General features: G+C 29.8%; 2 protein-coding genes across 2 annotated transcripts in view; both read right to left on the reverse strand.

Annotated features, from left to right (window-relative positions):
• LOC108762540 (dynein heavy chain 1, axonemal) overlaps window positions 1-6,507 on the reverse strand; it is a 102,920-nt gene extending 96,413 nt beyond the window's left edge. The window contains exons 1-11 of the mRNA XM_018509582.1: window positions 6,418-6,507; window positions 6,151-6,317; window positions 5,475-5,749; window positions 4,332-4,658; window positions 3,791-3,920; window positions 3,562-3,738; window positions 3,005-3,352; window positions 2,293-2,508; window positions 1,740-1,999; window positions 1,139-1,607; window positions 37-361 (exon numbers count right to left, since the gene is read on the reverse strand). Coding sequence (XP_018365084.1) covers window positions 37-361; window positions 1,139-1,607; window positions 1,740-1,999; window positions 2,293-2,508; window positions 3,005-3,352; window positions 3,562-3,738; window positions 3,791-3,920; window positions 4,332-4,658; window positions 5,475-5,749; window positions 6,151-6,317; window positions 6,418-6,490 — 2,767 coding nt within the window. The 5' untranslated portion in view covers window positions 6,491-6,507. The remainder of the gene's footprint in view (window positions 1-36; window positions 362-1,138; window positions 1,608-1,739; window positions 2,000-2,292; window positions 2,509-3,004; window positions 3,353-3,561; window positions 3,739-3,790; window positions 3,921-4,331; window positions 4,659-5,474; window positions 5,750-6,150; window positions 6,318-6,417) is intronic.
• A 12,434-nt stretch (window positions 6,508-18,941) lies between these two features.
• On the reverse strand, window positions 18,942-20,777 carry LOC108762531 (lipase member H-B). Its single transcript, XM_018509577.1, has 6 exons — window positions 20,573-20,777; window positions 20,447-20,501; window positions 20,228-20,376; window positions 19,876-20,118; window positions 19,420-19,620; window positions 18,942-19,102 (listed from the first exon to the last, which is right to left on the reverse strand). The coding sequence occupies exons 1-6, from the start codon at window positions 20,649-20,651 to the stop codon at window positions 18,942-18,944; spliced, it is 888 nt and encodes a 295-aa protein (XP_018365079.1). The 5' UTR covers window positions 20,652-20,777.
• Window positions 20,778-21,128: the final 351 nt, after the last annotated feature.

The raw sequence follows: 21,128 nt of genomic DNA on the forward strand, positions 1-21,128 counted from the left end.
TAAACATTTTTTATATTTTTATACAATATTAGTTACTGGATGCAGCAATCCATAAGGTTTGGTATGGTTCGAATTCCTTTATTAATGTATTTAATTGTTCATACGGCACAACATCCATACCGAATAATTTTTGCCGTTCATTCAACAATAAGCCAAATTCTTGACATTCTTTCATTATTTTTAAAATCCTTTTTACTTCTACAGCCATTTCATGTATTTTCTTGATATCTGTTTGTAGTGTCACATTTATAACGTTTCCCATGAGTGTGTCAATCCTTTCTGATAAAAGAATTTCTTCTTGTACTTGTACTTTATGAAATTTTTCATATTCACTGACAAAGCGATTCTTTGCTTCTTCCATCTGTACATAATGTGAGAAAAAAATGACAAAATATTAAAAATGATAAATATAATAATTTAATTAAAGTAATATATTGCTATCTCTTCTTTAAGAAATATATATATAATAGAATGGCTTTTTAAATTACTATATAACTGTAAAGTTAACTATTTACACATTTATTAAATGTTTATTATAAAATATAATATAAACATTTATTAGAACTTCAATTTATCAGTTTCAAATATCTTTTCTTATTATTAACATTCCCCCGGCAATATGAAATTTTCAATCATAATTTGTAATCTGGGTTATTGAGATTCACAGTAGATCTTTATTATTGGACTATAAAAATCTAAAAAATTCTTCTATATTTATTTCATTATTCTGTTCATAAAAGTTATTAAGGTATTATTATTAAAAAATTAATAACTTACAAAATATTTATTTAATATTTTATGTTAATATGTGTCAGAATAAAGTACAAAATATTTGGTAAATTATTTTTAGGTATCTTTACCTTAACACTTTTTTATATGCAGAATAATTAGAAAAATTATATTATATTAAAAAAAGAATCATAATTTCATTAAAAGAGAAAAACAAAGTTAATCTTGAAATCTTTGAAGCGAAACTGGATAAAAATTTCACTATATGGTAGTCCTCTTTATACCGTACAATTTTGGTTGAACAGATTTTTTTTTAAACTTAATAGATATAAAGATATTTAAGGTAGTAATATCCTGATTATTGAGATACCCTGTATATTGATATGTCTTTATACAAAGCAAATCTTACATATAGCTGCACTTGTCGCGGAAAACCGATAGCTTGCCATTTGATTTCAAAGTCTCCATCAGATAGATTCCACCAGAAGTGATCAAGAATGTCGTATTGAAATTTCAATTTTTGTACGATTTCATCCAGTTTTTTCACTCTCAGCGGTACAGTTTCTATCCAATCCTGTTCTTCGAACAAATGTTCAATATTGCGTAGTGTTGTCCTTAGCCTTGTTCTAATCTGCACGTAATCAGACAAAACGACATCTATCTTCGTTCTTAAGCTCTCGGTAAACATAATAAGTAACTGCGTGTAACAGTTCTGTCGTTTCTGTATAAGAAAGTCCCTGAGAGGACGGACATTCACGTAGAAAGGTCCTATGGCAATATCCTTTGGAAGTGCGAGCTCGAGGATCGATTTCATCTTAAAGTGGAACGATACTTCATCTCTGATCTCCACAATAGTGTGGTCTGCTTTTTTGAAATTCCTGGAAAAAGTGACGATTAAAAAGATAATTGATATTTTTCGGCTTTGTTAATTAATCACGTTGCCTTCTATATAATTCAAAAATCCAATTAAGTATAGTTATCTGATATCGCCTAAAGCAATCTGAGCTCACTCCACATATTTTTCGACATCCAGTTTGTAAAATTCTAAATATTGCTGATATTCCTTCACGTATGCCTTTAGAGGTATTGTAGACTTCTGATAAGCGGTCCTCAGGCGTTCTCGAACTTCACAAACCTGTTTCTCTAATAAGTCGACCGAGCTGAGATACAGATCTTTGGGAAATTTCAGGAAAGGTAACAAGAAAGGATGAACTTTTCCAATTTGTTGGCACTGCCTCAAAGAATTGTCTAATATAGCTATAATAATTTCCTGAAATAAACTAATTTATTAAATATTTTAATGCTTACAATTAGATGTACAATTTATAGTAAAATCAATTAACCTAATGGATTAATAAAATTAACAATAAATATAACTTGAATGTGTGTACGTTACATTTTTAACATTCTTTGATACAAATAATCTTTGATTAAATCTTTAATTAAATAAAGAATCTTTAATTAAATAAATTAAATAAAGAATCTTTAATTAAATAAATAAGTGATTTATAATTAGATAGTTTATAAATAAACGTAAGAAAATAACCGTATGTTTGTGCATACCACAAATGATTCAAGATCCGTTAAATAATAAGCAGTTTTGTCATTCATAGCGATATCAATAATAAAGATAGGATTCACTGAAGATTTAAAGTGTGTGTTTATTAGATCATTACCCCACACAAAATTTTCATCCACATTTAATGTACAAAGAGCTGGAGTTTCCAAAATTTCTAAGTATAAGGCCATCGATTTCTTCACGAGATCCCGAAGCGCATCCTGCAGCAACAAATAAAATATATAATATGGTCAATGTCAAATTGTATTTAGAAAATGAATCTTTACGGATTATAAGAGATTATATTCAATGAATTGCAGATAAGTCATAAACATACATCATATTCAATATAATTTGTAAACTAAACAATAATATTGTATAACAATATTTATTTAAATTTATGTTTACTTAATTGTAATCCTGTTTATAATTTTTAATACGAGCTTGAATTGGCTTTTGTATTTTCTAATAAATTTTTACAATAAATATTTTTTTCTTTACCTTTTTAGATAAACAATTTCTGAATCTCTATTTTAAAAATCTATATTTTTATTTAATTGATTATAACGTAATTAGATTTTAATATTTCTATACTGATACTTTTATATTAATATTCCTATATTATAACTTTAAATAAACATGTAATTCAAGCACATATTTTATTATACACATTAAAAGTAAAACGTATTAAGTGCAATCAAATATTTTAAGGTATACCTGCATTCGATATGTAATAAGAGTCATAAATCGTTTCAATTTCATCATATTGTATTCATCATGGTTCTTCTGCTCAAGATCGAACCATTCTTTTCCGATATCTCTTAAACATAATCTAACCGACTGTATAATCCTTTCCAACCACATTTCTTTCAGATACTTTATCACTGTATTAGTCTCTTGCTGCTGCTGCGACTCAAACTCTAACAGGTACATAGACTTTCCGTAATTCGAGACAAAGAGATTCATATTCAATATGTTACTGCATTCGACGATTACACAACTCATAGCTTCGTATATTTCCGGCAAAACGTACAAAATTGTCCAGCAGAAAAAATTTTTTGTTTTCTGCAATAAATCGTAATAATATTTTTTGAGTAAAATGCATGTCTCTTGTGAAAAAATATTAACGGATCAGTGAAAAAACTATTGAAACGAATAGTATACAATATTCGATGATGGCTTTTCAATTATTTCCAACCGTTATATTGCGAGTCCAGTAGTATTTTTTCATAAAGGATCAAACCCAAGTATTATGTGTAATTCTTTGTAAATACCGTAAAGTCTTCCATTTCAGTGCCAAACTTTCCCATTTCTGGTATTTTAAGTTCGTGAATGTCATTAATTTCGTTCCATGAAATGAAATTAAACATTTCCGGTTGTTCCCATATAAGGGATCTCCACATAAGATCGCACATGACGCGACGATATTCCAAAACAACTTCGTCTATCAACTAAATATTAAAAAATCACTATCTGAAGAAAATAAATAGGAAATGTACCTACGTTGAAAAGATGTTTGGATTCAGACTTCACGAAATCTTTTCGCGTGGTTAACAGAATTATAACTTCCTGTTGTTTTTCATCCAGTGTCGGTATACCTTCTACTAGCATGCAGTCCAAATAAAAGTGGTATCTACATATAATTATTGCAAAAAATATTCAAATCACACAAATCCTTCTTGTTAAAATCATTAAAGAATATAAGAAATCCGGAATTTATCATCTATTTTTGTGCATGATGTTCTAAATTTTTTCTCAGATCGCTTTTAAGAAAATGTAAACTTTGAATGTGTTGGTAAATTCATATTCCACTTTTGTTACGTGAAATAGATATTTTAAAAGTTGTATAACAATGTGTAGCGTTACCATATTAAACCAATACTTTTATGAAATGTTGAAATATAAGAAACGGACACTAATTTTATTGAAATTTCTTTTTAGTTATACAACGCGCCTTATATTTGTGTCTTTTTAAATTATTATTATAAGTAAGACATAATACAAAAATATTAAAATACGAAATATTTTAACTTAATAAATTAACCTGATACTAGTCTCCGCAATTTGTCTTTGTTTAACAGCAGCAGCCACTCTCTTGGCAAATTTTCTAGGATCCTCTCCAAAAAATCGAATATATATTCTAGGCAGAAGGAATTTTCGCTTAAGACCGTCTAGAGTGAGGACAGTCCACAATTTCTGTTCGTTATTATAATCCGTAACGGCGGCATGAAACCAACCGTACAAATTATTGAGTATGTTATAGCGATCAAATATCTTTTTCTTATCTATAATCCTTTCGACAAATACTGTGGCTGGTAACGGATAACGAATACCATCAATGATGCCCAAATTTATCCATTCTTCTGTCGTTCTGTTAAATTGCAAAATAAAAGAAAATTATATGTTAAAATTGTGGAAACACTATATATATTATATTATATTAGCAAAAGATATTTTTTAAGAAATGTATAAATTGATTGTAAAATATATATCACTTATAGAAAGAGATATCTTAATTTTTAAACAAAATTATGTAAAACAAACAGATATTTATTTTAAGTAAGTTCGAATTTATATAAATTTTAAACACATAAATTTAAATCTTTTATTTTTACATTTTAATTTAAATTTTAATAAGCATAAATTATCTCTGCTTTACAAAGTTTTGATGGTGCTTCTATAAAGCGAAAGCTCCACTTGACATGGTACTCGAGTCGTCAGTTACCTTAATATTTGTTATAATATATTATATTTTGTTCTCTCTAGTATAAAACTACTACGAATTTATTATCATAGGTAAGTATCAAATACGTGAAATTATGTTTATACTACAAGCTTCTTTTGTGCTATTCTCTACTGTAATGTATTTCACATAATATGCGAAAAAATCTTTTTCTTACTATATAAGTTATTATTTTTTACTTAGAAGAGCCAACAATTAAATAATTATATAGATAAGAGAATTATAGGATACGATAATAATTATAAGAGATAAAAGATAAAATAAGAAAAGAGATTATACAGATAAGAGAAGACTGTCATTTTTTATCAAAAACAAAATGACAATATTGACGACCTTCCTCTAGAAATTAGAAATGAGATAACTGACAAGTAATATTTAAATACTTTAAAAATAGCAATATATATGACGAGCAATTAAGTTATTGTAGAATAACGAATTTCTCACCTACAATCGTATTCTTCGTCATCAAACAATTCCAATGGTAAATAACTTGTCTTAGAGTATAAACTGTATTTCTCTTTGTCGGAAAGTAGTGGGCAAATTTTTTCAAAAGGTAATATGTCATATGGCTTGATATTCTCCGCTTTCAAAGCATCTTCTATCTTAAGATTTTTATATATTTTTCGTTTTCTTTCCATTTCGATATTATGTGGTGGAATCTTTGAATCGTCAGTATATGCCATCTGTACTTTTGGTAAAAAAGTTTCCGCCGGAAATGCCTTTATTCAGAAAGAAACAAAAATTTTTGAAATTTTTAAATATTTATAGGTATACTTTTTATTGAAAACAAAATCTTGCACTAAGAATTTATATACATCCATTAAATTAGATACAAAGATAGATATAAAATATTAGAAGGAAATGGTAGGAATAGAAATATAACTATAGATCTTTCACAGCATAGATTGGAAAATATTTCCAACTTTATGTATATATTTCTTTCTATAAAACATAGTCAATTTAAAATTAATACATCCCTTCATATCGTACTAAGAGATTAATAATTCCATAAAATGTTAATTTAACAATATAAGAAATATTATTGCTAAAGTAACAAATCTTTGATATTTTAGCTTGATAAATCAAGCAATTGCTTTTACATGATTATGTACTTGCGTACAATAGATTTGTCTTCAGGGAAAGTTATCCATCGCTCAGCAGCGCCAAGAAAAATTTGCGTTCTTTGTACTTTAAGACCTTCTACAATCGGACTGTACTGTTCCGTGAGAATTTGCGATGCAAGGTTGGTTCTTCTTGAAGCAGAAGGTAGGCCAACTGGTTTTATACCTGTGTGAATTATTTAATATAATTAGTACGCTCTATGATCAAGTATGCCTTGATCTCAATTAAGTATGATATAATTGGCAGAATACTAGTGAAATCTTACCTAACATAATATCTGAATAATAATTCCTTCTAGAAGATCGAGTATTTTTATCTTTGATATTTTTAATATCCATTTTTTAAATGCTTAGTAATGTACACATGCTATCTCTAATGGTAAATGTGTTAACCAAGGATTCTCTCTCTCTCTTTAAAATGATAAAAACAAATTAATCTGGGCTAATGAGAGTCAACGCGGAAGGAAATGCGCAATAAAATTTTATTCCGTGTTGACTCTCATTAGCCCAGATTAATTTGTTTTTGATATCTCTAATGTTTATTTTGATTCTTTAAATTTTAGTCATTAAATTCTAACATGGACATTTCAAATATTTTCATGTTACAAGAGCGAACTCGTTCTTCATGAAGTTTGTTGTTTGGTGCGATTGTATGTTGTTACATTAGTTAAAGGTAATAGTTCAGAGAGCTGTCAGCGCTGTTCAGTTAGAATTCCTATGTTTGGTATTATATGTCATTCTATCATTCATTAAGACACTTCCAGACGCCACGGCCAATCTATATGCCAACTTCGCACACATTCGCTAAATATTGATCTACATTCAGTGTGAATAATTACATATGTCATGCATGTGTATGTATGACATTTGCTTATGGTGATAAACGTTTGTCATATCGTCTGGAGGCGCCTTTAGACATAAATCAATTTAAGTATAAAATGACAATAGCGCTGATAGCGCTCACCATATAATTTTAATTACATAATCTCTCTCTCTCTCTCTCTCTCTCTCTCTCTCTCTCTTAAAGTTAATTACATAGTCTTAAAAAATTAAAATAGATTTATTTTATTTTAATTCTTTTATGACAAAAATTTGTTTTATCAAAATCAGGATTAATTGTCATCTCAAACAATGCTGATAAATCACAATGAATGAATAATAATAATAAATTAAAAATGTGTGTTTATATTTATTATTCATAATTTTATCTTTAAAATGTTTACATTTATTATTCATGATTTTACCTTTTTATGAAAATATAATTTCTCGATATTTTATCAAAATGCATTGATTGTATCTATTTATGTAATATTTATTTAATGAACATTTGATATTGATTTTATATAATAACTTTAAATTTTTTGCAATGGCAATTATTTAATCAGCGTCCGGTATTTCAGTACTCACTGAATGTACCGATAGTTACACAGGTGCTCCGATGATAATTCTGCCATGGATACGACTTGGTAAAATATAAAAGAAAATTTCGTTTTTGTATAAAATAAGTATTAAAAGAGAAAAGAAGTATTGAATATTAAATGGGTATTTATATTTACTTACATTGTAATATATTAATTAACATAATTTGCTACTGCTAAGAATAATAATTATTTATGGATCAATCTTCATTATTTAATTTGAAAGCTTGTTAAAAATTTTTACTAAAAATTAAGTTTTGCTTAAAATTTATTTCTTATGTATCTATATAGCTAGTATCATTATTATATTGTTCGTAGAGAAATTATTAGAATTATCAACATAATGTAAAACAGAATATATAACACAGATAAATGTAATCCTACAGTAAGTAACATAGAATTACTAACTGAAGATAACCGTAAAGTAAATATAACTCTTTCTTTAATTTCTCTAATATAAACAAGGATATGAAAATATATATATATATATACATACAAATATTTTTTAAACTTTGCTTATTTTTGTTTTTTTTTAAACAATAGTGCAACATTAGACGAGTCGCGCCGCATCATTAAAAGAATTACAAATTATATAGATTAAATACAGATATTTGAGCTTCGTATCTTAAATTTTTTTATCCTTTTTGATTAGCGCTGTATGTTTTCATCATAGTAATGTGCCCATCTAACGTTGATTTCTTCCACCGCGCTTTATTCCGACTTTCCGAGAATCAAAATTCGTAAAATATCGAGTGTAAATAACAAAATGTTATGAATGTAATCCCCCCAACATAAAACATGAATCGGTCGAATTGCACACCGCGAAAAAGAAATTGCGCATACGTACCGAAGGCAGACGCATAATAGGATCGTTCTTGAATGATACTTAATGAACTTGAATGCCTTATGGTGATATCACCCGCAATGATCGACTCTTACGCTGCGGATCAACAGATGCTAAGAAGAAAATGTATGATTCCGCGCATAATTCGTAGACTAATAGCAGACGTCAGTGGATAGTTTTATTTGGTTGATATTCCATGACTGTTTTTGATGATTTCAAAAAAACATATTTTTCTATATTTTTCTGTATAATATCAGCTTTTCTAATATAATTTTCATAAATTCTTTAAACTAAAAGAGAGAGAGAGTATTTTCAGTATTTAATAAAATATACACTGAGAGAACCCATTTAGCTGAATCAGTTAATTTCTTGTTTGGATATGGGCAAACAAATCCTTGGTTGATGCAATCAAATAATTTAGTTAAAGCCAAACATTTGATTATTGTAAATAACTTTATCAGATGTCAATGTTTATCAGAAACAAGCAAAATGTTACAATAACCAAATGCTTTGCTTCAACTGAATTATTTTATTGCATTAATTAATTTCTTGTTTGGATGTGGGCAAACAAATCTTTGATTGATTTAACTAAATGGGTTTCTCAGTGACAGTCATAATGAAAAAAAATACGTGATTCAATACACATACATTACCGTGCAAAAGTATTTGCTCATTCTAGCTTTCTTAATTAAATGAAGGAGTGAATTTCTATTTTCTTTCCTGCTCTTCTAGATGTGTGTGTGTGCGTGTGTTAGACTTAATAATTTAATTCTATATATATACAGAGGAATACAATAGAATTAAAAGGAATTCAGGTGTATTATAAGAAAGTACAAAAATTGGGACGGGCAAATACTTTTGAGTGATAGTTATGTACCTACAATGCAGTCTATTTTAATTTGCTTTTTCAGCACGGATTAATGAATCTTCATCGGGCAGACGGATAGTCGGTTTCGCCATGCAAATCCGCGCGAGAGAGCAGCGTTACGTCCGCGCGTTACGGCGCGGAGCCATTCGGAAAATCCGTTGCCGCTTTCGCACGTGGGCGGGATAGGTCGCGCATGTGTTCATTACCAGCCATGCATTGCCATCATTAATATCGAGAGCGACGCTTTATACAGAGCGCGTCGCGCATCGCGTCTGACGGATGCCGTCGTACACTCCACTCCGCGCGTCCGCGCGAATCTGAGCTGCGTTCGATTTAATTAACGCCTCTCCTAGTCCTGGTTGCGAACCTTGCAATTCGCACGCTGAACGATCCAGATCATAATTTAATCAATAACCGAGAACACGCACATTAGCGCAGCCGGACCTCACCACGCGTGTCGCGGATTTGCATAATCGCATAAATACACTTTAGGAAACCACGTTAGCGTAACAGTTGGTTTAGCCAACGTGTCAAGGAGTTGATTCCAATCACTTTTAATTCTCTCGCTTCCAAATTTCTTATCATAAATATATGTTTCCTCTTTATTTATAATACGCGTTGTTTATCTCCAAATATTTAAAGAAAATTGAAGATTTTCCCAGCAAAAGTTATCGCTTAAAAAATAATTTTATCTATATAAATAAATGATCTAAGAACAAAAATATATAGACAGCTATAAATAACAGAAAATTACTTAATTTTTTGCAAAAGATTAATCTCTTTTTATTTTTATTATTTATACTTAAAGTATTTAGATATTAACAAATTAATAACTAATTTCTGTATTCATGTAAATATAAATTAATTGATAAAATTATTTATTAGTAAAATTTACAATTTTTATTTCTTACAATAAAAATGTGGAGAATAACTTTAAAATATTTTAGTTTATAATTTAATTAGAGGAGCAAATACACATAAAATATATTATAAATTTTGTCATTTCACTAATATTTTTTTGAACTAATTTTAATTTTAATTCAACTTAAGTGGAAATCTAATTTATCTTTTAATTACTAATATGTTAAATAAATAATTAAAAGTTTGAAATATTACACATAATGTACAACATTTCATAAATTTTTCTTAACGTTTTTAACATATATCAATTTTCAAGAGGATATGTCGCCATGTCACCGCATAGAATTCATTGACCGTTAAGTTGACTGTATGAAATGACGCAATTTTTACGAAATGGTCGTTCAACGCGAAAATTCTTGCCGCAAGCCGGAGATTGCATTCGCGTCGCGATGTCAAAACGTCACGCGACATGCGCGACGTTCGTAAGTGTTTTCGCAACAAAGTGCACTTCGTCAGTGCTCTCTCTAGCGGCCCACACGTCACTGACCTTGGAAAAGGTCCACTTCGAGAACTGGACGTAGCTCGGGCGCGTGGGTCGCTATCGAGGACGATCCGTGAAAAATGTCGAAGTCACTCGGAGTGTTGGACAGGTTTTGGTGACCGCCAGAGCTCGAGAGAGCTACATTGCTCCGCCGTTCATCCCTAGATGGTGATCCTGAACAGGCTCGTTGTTTCGCCATGAGAAGTAGCGTGTGTCTCGCGAATGAATGCATATCGGTGCAACTAAATTATGCGCGCTTCTAGGGCTCGTTTAAGCTCGGGATACTGCTGGTACTTGATAGATGTGCATGTCCTTTTATGCGTTCATGTCTGCTGTCTCTGTACGGCGAGTTTATTACAGCGGATACCATACATAACGAAAGTTTAATAAATTTTCTACGTATTAAAAGATATAATAAGATTAATATTAAGATTTATATGTCTTAGTTTCTGATTAGCAGAAATCCTATTCAAGATATGCTAACAATACAACATCACACTTTATGTTTTGTGAGTTATACGTAAAATTATTTCCCAATTCGTTTAATTTAATTTCTAAGAATAATTTATTTTGTTAAATATCAATAATATATCAATCGCTTATATCTTGTATTTTGCTGTAAAAATTTTATGATAAGGAATAACACAATTTTAGAATAGTATTACGTTTCATTCAGCAGCTGGACATTGTAGTGTGTCCAACATAAACGAGATTCCGCCGTACTTGCGCTATATCCTTAGGGGCAAAACGCAACAGTGTTACGCACGGAGAATAAATTTACATTCACGAACGGCGGCGGCTTTCAACGAGTTTGCTAGATAAAGGCAGTTCATTATGTGCCGCATTTATTACCCAATGGCGGTTCTCGATCGCCTCGCGATTGCCTTTAATCCCGTCGTCGAGATCGGATCTCGCCGAGATCTCGCGTAATCGCGTTACCAAGGACCTGTACGTAAAGTATCGTATCCTCGCGGCCAACCGTCGCACACGCATTCTCGTTAAAGCGCATTGAGCGTTACAATGTTCGTAATTTGGTGCAAAACTCAGGTCAGGGATGCAGAAATGGATGCGTCCATGAATGACGCGCGATGCATGCAACCAATTTGCGAAATGCAAAGTTACGTTCGAGGACGTCGTCCATAATCGTTTTTGAAACATTTTTTTATGCATGTATACCTACACGTAATAAAACACTTCTAAATGAAATGAAGAGAGCAAGATTTAAGCAAATGAAAGAAGCAAGAAATAAATCTAAATATAAATATATACATAACATGTGTTTATTTTAACATCACAATAATTATTGTAAAGGAATGTAATAGAAAGATATTTCCATAAAAACAATTGAAATTATAGGCAAATTTGTTTCATGACAGATTGTCGCCCAATACTACATACAAAAGTGTTGAAAAGGATGTTGCATTATAATAAATATGTAAGGTAATAATAGTTATTATAATAATATCAAACATATATATAATTGGCAAATATTATATTATACAAATTATATATTGCAAACGAATAATATAATATTTATGACAATGATAGTCTTTTTATGTAAAATTTAGTGTAATTTAATATTATTCTCATTAACAATTGTTAATCGTATATTATTCAAAGAGCGTCTGAGTGTAAATTATATAGTAGACGACAGATTATATAGTATTAAATTAATTATTGCTTTGAGTCTGAAATTGTAACAACAAATATTTTTATACAACAATTTTTTTTATACGTCACAATACCGACATTCTTGAATAAGCAAACGCGATTAACGATTTTTATAAAACAGGTTTATGAGGTCGTAAGAAAAGATGTTTCACGAACAGTGAAAGCCTCACGAATCTGTCTAGACACACATGAAACTTTTACACTTTGTATATCTATCAATATATACGATACGCGTACTGCCGTGTATGTATGTGCATATGTATGTGCTCGAGCTCAAAGTTAATCTGGATTAACCGGTCTTGAGTTCTTCGCGGATAAGGGGAAGAGAGAGGTAAAAGGGGTGGTGAGGCGGGACAAAAATCGAGATCAAAGAAATATGCCCTCTGGAGAGAAGAGGCCAGCCTCTCTCTCGGTTCCAGCGTATTCTCGTTCAATTCTCAAGTCGCAATGGTAGGAGCATCGGAGTCAAAGTGCATTGTTGTGTGCGACGCAATGGAGAACTTCTCTCTTTTTTAAGCCTGATAATTATGTCAATGACGATCGCATGAATGAAGAATAAGCAGGTTGAACCTTTTAAATTACACGTGTAGTTTTGAAAGAACAATCTTTGAAAATAAATAGATTTAGATGAATTTTAAGAGTGTTTTAAACTTGCAGTATGTGTTACTTTTTTGTAAGAAGCGTCGTCTAGTTTTAAATTAAACTTCAATAACAAAATTTTTGTGGCTCTCTCTCTAAATTGAAAACGAAACTCCTTTAATTAAAATGTAAAAGCAACTGTATTGGCATAATAGTAAATTATGAAAAATAAAATATTTATTTTAAAAGTTAAATAAAAGAGAGAAGACTATTATATTATTTATTTATATTCAAATAGATTTTTAAATAGAACAATTTGGATCCAGAATTTAATTATTAAGATATTTAACATTATATAATAGAATTGTATGAGAAATTATAATAAATGTTGATTTTGCTGGACAATTTCTTCAAAAATTTGACTTTTATTATTCAATTGCTAGAAATTAAGCGGATGCAAAGTCACGAATACGATCTCTAACTCGATTCCTCCACTCTTTGATAACAAAATTTCATAGTAAGCATGACTTACGCCATTCTTATTCTAATCGCGCGAAGCAGATGGCCGATCTCGTGCACGTCCAGGCGATTTAAACCCTCTTCTTTTTAATTATCGCTTCTTGATGGACGTCATGTGAGGCACCGCGTTGAAGCCGCGCGATGCGCAGTCCGATAATGCTCAGGTATAATGTGTAATAAATCATGAGGGGGTGATCTTCGTACAAAGTGTGATATATCGAGTTTATTATAACAGATGTTCGACACGATCTTCATTACGAGACGAGTGTAATGTAAAAGAAAATCCCGATTTTATTCTGTCATATTCTATCTCAAGGCCGCGAATCTTTGCTATATCATTTTCGATTTTTATGATCATCGAACTATTAAATTTATTTTATATAACAAAGCAATAAATCTATATCATTAGGACACGATTCATAAATTATTATAAAATTTAGAATTTTGCGTGCGCGCGCGACAGCGTAATTATTTCTTATGATTAAAACAATTTTTGGATAAAATCGAAATAATTATCAAAGATAGATAAAAATCGTTTTTTATAGTTTTCACGTATAAAATATACTTTATATTAATTAGTAATAACTACATTTATAATATTTGATAAGAAACAATAAAAAGTTTAAAAATTATTAGATTAAAATTAAGTAAGAGAGACTTCTTAAAAATATTTTGTCGCTTTACACTATAGCTGACATCGAGCCTAATAATGCTATCTTCATTTCAACTGCTCGCATTTACGCTAAATATGATTTTATTTGACGGGGATGAAAGTTCGGGGTTAACAAGGATTGGACAGCCACATTTAGCATGGTGGAAAAGAACGATGCCGCGTAGCGGGCATTTCCCGCGTATTCGTTCATCAAGTGCACTTCATTCGATTTAAAATTTGTTTGCGTGCACAACGCACCGCTCTCACAATCTCGACCTTTAAAAGCCGGCTTTTAATTTACTGCTAATGATATTAAAGACGAACAGAATATCCGGTCGCAACTTCCAACTTGAGACCGTACCGCCTTCATTCGCCGATACTTTGGTTGGTCGAATCTTCCTACAGGACGATACACGGCTGGATCGAAAACTTTTGCTTTAAACTGATAGTCAGGAGTAACAAACCAAGAAAAATAAGCCGAAAGAAACGATTAAATGTTGCTAATCTCGTTTACGATTAAAATAAATCTATATAGTTAGCAGATATTTGAAAAATAAGAATTCAGATTTCATTATTATCGAACCAATATTAAACAATGCTTAAATCCTTTACGATGATTAATTATAAACATTCTTAATTGATAAAAGCATCTTGCTCTATTATTACCAAAAGGATAAATAAATTGGAGAATTAGGAGATTCTCAGTTCTTAAAGAGTTCTAACAATATATCGCTATAAATCCATTATTACCTCGTCATCAAATTAAAAGATTTATTAAAAATCATCTAAAAATTAATTACTACTTTTACCAATTTTTGTGTTAAATAAAGATCTTAATATATCGAAAAAAATTTATCGTATATTTAAATAATCTAGTTCCATTTGAATTTGAAATTATACATTCATTTATGTTTTCTTCATCTTTACACGAGATTTGCATAGTTTCTTGACTTAACCGTGAATCGCCCTGTATAGGTATTCCATTAAGCGTTATTTCGCTCCGGTCGCAGTTAAGCGTAGCCACGAGTGCGAATGAAAATTACATAGCAGGACCACATGCGTTCTCCGTGTACCTTTTTCTTTTTCTTACGGTCTTTCCGCCTCCGTCGTGCCTCTTTAAATGAAATCTGCTTTACAACGATGCAGTTAACGTGCCACTGCACGCGACGCTCTCGGCGAGAATCGGCACGGGGCGGCAGTTCAGACGAATACGAAAAGAGAAGTTTGTAAGTACAATAAAAGAAAAAAAGAGAAAGAGAAACAGAGAGAAAGAGAGAGAGAGAGAGAGAGAGAGAGAGAAAGAAGAAAAAGAGAGAGTAAAAAAGAGAGTCGAGTTATGTGCTTCTCATTTTCGTATTAAGTGAATAATTGGTACATACATTGGTTGATTGGAAACGAAACGAATGGCAAATATGAGAAATTGTCACGTCAAGGATTCGTTTAACATAATCATTTAAACATCAACGTCTTTGATTCCACAATTTTAACTTATACATGCATTTTGATTAATGCACAACTCCATAAAAGAATTCACTTATATAAATGCAACATTCAGTTATGTTTACGGGATACTTTTTGAGGATGCAAGAAATCTACGGAATGCGAGCGAACACTCATGATGGGAGGTTCGGCCGACGAGTATCGGAGTTGGAAACAATCTGTATCTATTATTCATGACGGCCAACGTTCGATATGAAATTATAATTGGCCACTCGTGCGTCAATCGACCAAATTGGTCCATAGTTCCTCTCAGACCTGCGGAACGTGGGCGGAAGTGCCATTTATGAATTCGAAACAAAGGCAACATGGATGATTTAATCGCGGCAGATAAGATAGTCGACATGCTATTTGTTTTTAATGCCGGAAAATATTTAGAGAAATTTAACTGATATTTTCCTACACACGTAAACGCGTCTTTTAAAAATTGTTGGTGTACTTTTATTTTATATGATAGTTATTGTGATTAAGTTATTGTGATTAACACACACACTGTTAAATTTATAATGTTAAATTGTACTTAATTTGAATAATTTTAAATCTTTTTTATAGGTTATTACTGTTTCTATTCAATAAGTCGTTAATTTAATTAAAATAGAGGTAAACAATTTATCTCAAGAAAATATATTAAATCTATCTTAAGTTCAGTTTATTATTAATTACTAAGCGCATATATGTTAAAATAAATATGGGTACATATGTTGTTTAGTTTGAAACTAACCACCGAAATGGATCGATTTATATTTTGAAACAACATAAATATTAAAAATAATAAAATGTTATTTAACTCAACAAGAGATTGGATTACTATTGCTTCTTTAATATCTCTCTCTAACAGTATATTATAATTTAAAATTTCCTTCCATTTTTAAATTATTGTACATATCGTACTATATATTTTCTTATTTTTATCAATACATCAATGAGCTTAAATTAATAATTTTTAGTTTTGATCCAATTAAATTAAAAATTAAAAAGTAATTAATTTTATTACCTTTATGTTGATAAAATCCTATGTTATACTACAATACTATGATTACAGCATTCTACGATAATATCACGATTAATTTATTATTCAATAATAATAAATTAATAATTTAATATACTATTTAATTTATTATTTATACTAGCTGCATTTTTATATGCAACGACACTAATGTTTTTATATTTAATGTTTATTTATTATTTAATTTTATTATTAAAAGAAAAGTATGTGAATGACTTTTGAAATCTACGGCGATCTCTTAAATGAAATTTTTACATATATCAATTAAATGATCAAAGCAGCAGCACTTATCTACATTTCGATGAATTTTCGAGTGACATATTACGCAATAAAAATACGATTGCACAAAAATCGTGCAAAAAGTGCGCTTTGTTCCACTCTGTAAATTATCTTCGACACATGGTTCAACCCCTTATTTTATGGATTTTACTTGATTCTAATATGCATTGCTCGCTTATCGCTAATAATCAAAGTCTCCCGTTAGGACTCTCATTAAGCTGGGATTAGTAACGATACCTTGTGCTGAGAACGTTGAGTATGTTTATGCGACTGTGGATTTAGCAACCGGCTGAGAAATTATGCATAACGAGGAGAGTAATTATATTAATAATGAGTTAAAATAATCCGCACATACGGCTCATAATATCCTGCTCCGTTAAATATACAATTAAATGTACACAGTTTAGTAATTACTTATAAATAGTCCTGGATAAAAAATTATGGATAAAATATCAATAAGCATTTACACAGTAAATATTGATATATTTTTTTTGGAAAATTATATTTATTGTATGGCTTGTGCTATCTTTTCTTCGTACTTTTGATTACATAGAATGCAACAAGCACTAGAAATAGTAAGTTGAAACTGTTGAATGGTCTTATTCAAAGAAATTCAAGTATGTTAGTTTAAATGTCTGTCGCTGAAGATCTAGGTGTCGATCGCTTAAGTACTATCATTCAATTTTATAATCTAGCTTAAGACCTGTTATTAACATAAACATAAAGGATTCTCGTAAGAGATAGTAGCCTCAATGCTTACGGCTATCTTATGATCGTATTACTATTACAGATATATTCAGCTATGCGTTTATATCTTTCTATTAATTAAATTTTTTTGCGCAGCTAAGTTAAACTGACAATCTTATTCTCTTTCTTTATTGTTTGCTAATTTTATAAAAATTTATAAATTTGTGTAAATAATTTTATTCTTTCGAAACGAATTTAGTATCAATCGATTTGAACAAGACAATTAACTTTCTTTTATTTATGCTTACTTACATTACTATTTTATTATTACAGTATATTTCACATTTCTTACTTAAAATGCTACTATCAATAGAATCAAGTACCAAAATATCTGAAACTTTTTAAAAACATTAATCACGATGTCAGATATCCAATAAAAAGAGCAAAAAAAATTTTAATCCTGTTTTAATTTATGATTATTGCTTTATCGATTTACCCAATAATGACATACAGAAATAATGATTGCTTTATCGATTTACGCAACAGTGACATATAACTAAAAAATAAACCTGTTTGGTAATAAAAATCAGTTTATGTTCAACTGTGAAAGTTAGAATAATTAGAACGTATATTGCGTGTAGCATACACTTATAATTACAACGTTGAATGTATAAATTCCACTCAATATTAATGTTTGACTCGATTAAAGTCTGAAAAATGAACTTTGATATATTCCCGTTATATTGAAAAAGTACGAAATTTAAATAAATATTTGTTCAGATGGTATCAATGGTATCATTTGCTTACAGTAAATAAATATCTATTTAATTTAAAAAAATAATATTTAAATTTAAGTATCATTTTTTAAATTGAATAAATATTTATCAATTTAAAGTCCTTAGAAAAAAAAATTTGATATCGGTGCTACAATATCAAGAAAAATCATTATTTTTTTATTTCTTTGACATTTATCTCAAAATTCTGACGTGCTGGCTAAATTGTTTTAATAGATTCGTATTCAGTAGTATCAAAAGTACGTTGAAAATGACTATTTACATTTGTATTGCAAAATAGTGTTGGATAATGTTATCAGATAATTTGTAAAATAAATTCGGTAAATCTAAGATACTTAGTACATATAACAATTATATAGAACAAGAATCAGTATATTTTTATCATATTAACATAAATCTTTGTCAATATATTAAATACGGTACAATAATCGTGCTATATAGTATCTACATAAAAAATTAATGATCCGCGTCTGCAAAAAAAGTTTAAAGTTAATATTTTTTATTATACTCTATAAAAACAATTACGAATTTGTCTACTTATGAAAAATAATTAAGTAAAATGTTAAGTATTATCTTACATATTTTTTGCTGTATATCCAACCTCGATCTCCCGAGTCTTATTGCAACTATTAAATATATGACTAAAGTAGGAAGAACACTCCTTCGCAATAAATTTGGTAGAATGACGTTTCGATTTTGCATATAGCACGACTGATTTTTGATGACTACAGAGATCTAGCAATCATATAAAAAGAATAATTAGAACAAAGCGTTGATAAATTAATTTTTTGCATTTTTATATCAAGTGCATAATTATTTTAAATAATTATCGATAATTTCTCAAACATTAAAAACTATAAAAATAACTAGTCAATATACATATAAAAATCATCTTTGCAATTTTCAATTTAGTTAAAATTTTTTAAATATTAGTAATTGCTTGTAACGTATCACGCAATGAATATTAATTATTTAATGATGACTAATTTACTGAATTAGTTAATACTGTAACAAAATGACAATACTAATTAAATTATATTAATTATTATTACCGATTTCGCTTAATGGTGGGCCAATAATTTGGCAACCAGGTTGAGGACGAGTTCCACCGTTCACATAATAGTCTGCTGTACCCATAGATGTTGGGGTGCCATATCCACCTTTGTCCGTGTGGATAACATCGACCCATTCCGCGTCATTACGTGTAAGATAACATCCGAGAAGATAAAAAACAGGATTCGCAGGATCCAATGCTATAAATGATAATTTTACACTAAGAACGTTTTTTAGGACAATCTACAAACTACGTGAATCGTATAAAATTATAAATTATAAATTTCTTACAAACAGATTTCTTGCCAACCTCTCGCTAATATGAAAAATAGAGGTAAGTAGACAATATAAAATAAATATATTTGTTACTTAAGAATCAATTATGGTTAAAATAACAAAAAACTATTAAAATCAAAATAAAATACATGCATATTAAAGATAATTTAATTGTATACCTGTAATGCGAGGTATCTTGAAGACATTGCATTTACCGACAAAGCCAGCTATGTGAGCACCCAACGAATGCGCAACAATATAAATTCTCGATACATCTAGGCCACTTTCTACAAGCAGTTGTATACTCTGTGCAAATAAACTTCCTACTTTTTCAGCATTTCTAAAAGCGATCGGGTAAGAGCCTTTAGAGTATTTACTCCAATCGAGTAGCACAACATTGTCAGTTCTTCCATAACAAAGTGCTAGTAATGTAAATATATAATTAATCATAATATATAATGTAAATATATAATTAATTTCTTGCTGATTTCATAATATACTTGTCTCTCTCTAACATGTAACATATTATACCTTCCATCATTAGCTGAACATTTGAATCCTCCGGATATTGTAAATATCCAAAAACATAAAAGATTATCCGTTTGTCATTATCCAACACATTGAATAACATCTGTGGCACTGTGATGGGATAGGCGATTGTTGCAGGAATTTCACCATTACTGAGAAGCGCATGCTTACATTAATTATTATTGTTAATGATTATTTGAACGTTTTATTATAGATACAAACCATTTATAATAGAGCAGGTTGATACCAGTCGCAAAATCTAAATCTGTTTGATTGCCTGGAGAACAGTATGCGCACAATATTAATACGTATTTTCAACATTTGTAAAAATATGTAAGAAATACATACAAGAACACCAAGATTGGGCATACATTATCCTCGTCACAAAGAATAGTAGAACGTATATATGTACAATCGACGGTAACATTTCAAACGGAACTGTTTTCAACGAAAGAACTGCACAAACTTCAAGAAACACGCTTTCAGTCTAGACCTTGGCTGGATCGTGTCGATACGTCATTCTGCATAAAGATTCGATTCCAACGTAATATATACCCGTTGTGTACACATACCACTTCCATATAAACCAGATAACTACGATCTACGATATATCGAATTACATGTTATTTATTGTTGAGTTGATCTCTCGCATAAATGTAAACATGGGAGCCACATTGTAGCTTTAATTTGCTTTTGCTATTTCCATACACTAGTCAAACTTTCAAAAATATTAATATGTATATAATTTTACATATAAAGAATTATAATGACAAAAAATAAATTATCTTAAACACACTTTTCTACGTCAGATATGTAGATGATATTGCATTAGCAGCTCCGAATTCTTGTTTAGATGAACTGATTACTATTTTCGACGGTTTTCACAATAGACTGAAATTTACAA

The sequence above is a fragment of the Trachymyrmex cornetzi genome, unplaced genomic scaffold (assembly GCF_001594075.2).
Source record: "Trachymyrmex cornetzi isolate Tcor2-1 unplaced genomic scaffold, Tcor1.1 scaffold11, whole genome shotgun sequence".
In the NCBI taxonomy this organism is placed as follows: Eukaryota; Metazoa; Arthropoda; class Insecta; order Hymenoptera; family Formicidae; genus Trachymyrmex; species Trachymyrmex cornetzi.